This window comes from Austrofundulus limnaeus, unplaced genomic scaffold, assembly GCF_001266775.1.
Source record: "Austrofundulus limnaeus strain Quisiro unplaced genomic scaffold, Austrofundulus_limnaeus-1.0 Scaffold18, whole genome shotgun sequence".
Lineage (NCBI taxonomy): Eukaryota > Metazoa > Chordata > Actinopteri > Cyprinodontiformes > Rivulidae > Austrofundulus > Austrofundulus limnaeus.
In genome coordinates this window covers 178,027-181,227 of record NW_013952420.1, presented here as the reverse complement: position 1 = coordinate 181,227, position 3,201 = coordinate 178,027, and the positions used below count along the sequence as shown (strand labels likewise).

The 3,201-nt window shown below is 39.3% G+C and overlaps 1 protein-coding gene across 1 annotated transcript in view; it reads left to right on the top strand.

Moving 5' to 3' along the window:
• Positions 1-3,201, top strand: part of adam19a (ADAM metallopeptidase domain 19a) — a gene marked incomplete in the record, with an annotated part of 346,817 nt that overhangs the window by 269,727 nt on the left and 73,889 nt on the right. The window contains 2 exon segments of the mRNA XM_014003343.1: positions 2,702-2,844; positions 2,943-3,120. Coding sequence (XP_013858797.1) covers positions 2,702-2,844; positions 2,943-3,120 — 321 coding nt within the window.

Below are 3,201 nucleotides of genomic sequence, written 5' to 3'. Positions count from 1 at the left end.
CTGGGAGGGGTGCTGTTGGGGGTGCTGTTCAAGATAATGATGACTCATAGATAATTAGTTATTAGCGGTACTGCATTTTAATTTTAGAAAGTGCAAATCCGCTTATGAAATATAAAAATTAGTAAAACTGCTAAAGTGCAAATGAAATAGTTAGGTCTGCAATTAGCGGATTTGCGCATTAGCGGACTGGTGCCCACCACTGCTTGTCACATATATGGCCCCTGCATGTATGCAAAGCACCAATGCACCAGAACTCAGAAGTCACCAGAACAGATATCGTTTTGGGTGGGGGTCTGAAGGTGGGGTTGGGGTGCGCTTGGTGGGCTTGTTGGATAGCCCTTCATCAGCACTAAACAAAAGAAAAAMCTGAAGCTCCAATGTTGAATAGTTTTTGAGTTATAAGCTTTTTTTGTATGTCCAGACACCCCCTGTTTAAATGGAGCCCCCTCCTCAAATATGGGGTCTATCATAAAACCGTTGGCTGGCACAGTSTACATTGCTACCAAATTCCATGTTGATTGTTGGAGCAATTTCTGTGATATWGTTGACCAAAAATCAATGAAAACAAWAAAAKGTAAACAGTACGAAAACAATAGAACCCCCACTTTGCGTGCGGGGGTCGTAAATATTAATATCTGGATGGCTCAGTGTACTCTAACCTCAGGGATGTTCGACATACAACTGTTCAGACTGGGGTTACTTTGAAAAACATTCACATGGTTCTGATTTAAGTAAAAAAAAAAACGATATGGGTCGCATGAAAAGAAAAATCTGATTTAGCTTTTTCTTTGCCTGCAGTGTGAGCTGCTAACACATAAAGGATTTCWGGTAACATAATGACCCCCGCACGRACCAATTTACCAGAACTCAGACTCTCTATTCCTGCCAAATTTCATGCTGCTAAGTGCATTTTATTGCCTTTTTTGGGGCCTCATCGGTGGGCCCGTCTGAGTTCTGGTGCTTTGCGTATGTGTGGGAGTCACACTGTATATGCTACCACTATGCTCCATCTAGTTTTCTAGTTTCACCAGAAGTCATGAMACCATTTTAGTGGGGATTTGTGAGACAGTTTTGAATCTGACCAACAGTTATGTGGTATTTTAATTTTACATGATCTACTTGTAGCATTTAAGAAACAGGAGGAACAGAGTTTAATTCTGACAGGACTGACAAGCTAACAGCTTAATTTAAATGCAGCCAGACTGGATTACTGCAATCTGTAAACAGTTGCAGTTTGCAAAACATTATAGTAGAGGAACCAAATGATCACTGAGCACCTGAGGAGCCTGTCCATTTAGGCATTTATAAGCAAGTGTTAGACTGGAGAATTTGACAAAGGATTTAAAATTCATCATGTTGTTTCTTCAGAAGATGACAGTGATGTGATCTGATGGGTTCCTGTCCAAGATCTGAACCGCTCTGTTATAAATTATTCTTAGAGGCTAAATGGTTGGAGCTGCTGCTCGAGACCAAGAGGTTACACTGTAACTTAAATGAAAAAAAAAATCATTATTGAGTGCATAAAACTGTTGGCAGCATGAAATGGTAAACAATCTCTATTTAATCAAAATGTGTGTAAATTTGCTTGTTTTTTAATAACAGTTTGAAAAAGCAGGACTGTGGTCAAGTCTGGCAAGAATTTCAGACTATGAAACTGGTGTTGATGTAAAGGTTTTAATAACAGAGTTTGTATGAATCTTTAAACATTTTTTTAGATTGTTTTAAAGCGGCTGCTGTGGTCTTGGCATCAAGCCGTCAACATCAATTCTGATCTGCACCAAGCTGTACTCAGCAGCTTTGGTCACTTTTTACCCACACTGTTTGGAGTGTGAAAGGAAACTGTGTGCCACAGGTTCCTTCATACTCACATTGACTTGCTTTGTATTCACACAGGCATCCACCCCAACCTAGATTATTTGATCTGCTGACTTTAATTTAATGGTTGTAATATTCTTTTTCTTACTGTGTTATTACTATGGCTGGCCCTAGCCTTGGACGTTTTCTGAAAAGTCCTGACTCTCAAACAGAAAAAAAATTAAAGCAGTTTTATTCAAATGTGACACAAAGTTCTMAAAATAAGATGAGAATTTATTATTTTTGCCTAAAAACACATGCAGGTTACGTTGTTTTGTTCTGTATTTCATATGAGCAGCTTCTGCTTCAGTGCAGCTTGATTTTTAATAAAATTTCAGCAAAGGTATACAAATGTGTTAAAATAAATTACAGCACTTCATCTTAGCTTATCATCCAGACATTAATGTTGTATATCTGCACACAGTAACAGTTCACATCCTGTATGAAACATCAATAATAAGYCCAAAGTTTACCATCTGTTTCTCCTAAATGATCTCATACAAAAACCTGTCTCCTACAGATAGGTTATTAAATCTTAGTAAATTTTCTGCAGTTTCACTTCAAAGTAGTCCAAACTCAATTAAAAAAATAGAAYAAATTTACTTTTTTTATTATTTTGAGAAGGTATTGAATAAATTAATTGGAAATACAATGTTTATCTGCTGTTTGACAGAAACACAGGAGACACTTAAGAGGACAGATAGGAAACAAAAGAGGAATTTATAAAAAAAAATGTACTGACAAGGAGAAAACATTAATAACAAACAGACACACAACAAGACTGGTTTTATCATCTTGTCTCATCTGAACCAKCTAAATGATGCATACCTCTGATTCTCCACCACAGGACCACTCAGACCTGCCCATTGGTGCTGCTGCCACCATGGCTCATGAGATTGGCCATAATTTTGGCATGAGCCATGATCACGATGGCTGCTGTGTGGAAGCCTCTGCTGAACAGGGAGGCTGTGTCATGGCTGCCGCCACTGGGTGAGTCTCAGACCAATCAACGAACTCTAACACAGACTAACACAGTATAACATTGCACAGTTAGGCTTCTCCAGTAACGTGTCTCTGTTTGCTGCCAGGCATCCTTTTCCTCGAGTCTTCAGTCGCTGCAGCAAACGGGACCTGGACAACTACTTCCAGAAGGGTGGGGGCATGTGTCTTTACAACATGCCCAACATGAAGGACCTGGTCGGGGGCAAGAAGTGTGGCAATGGCTTTGTGGAGGATGGAGAAGAGTGTGACTGTGGAGAACCTGATGTGAGCACATTTGATTACTTTTGTTTTTTAATAATTTCTACTAGATACCACATAGTGTTAACATAATGACAACCCCCCCCC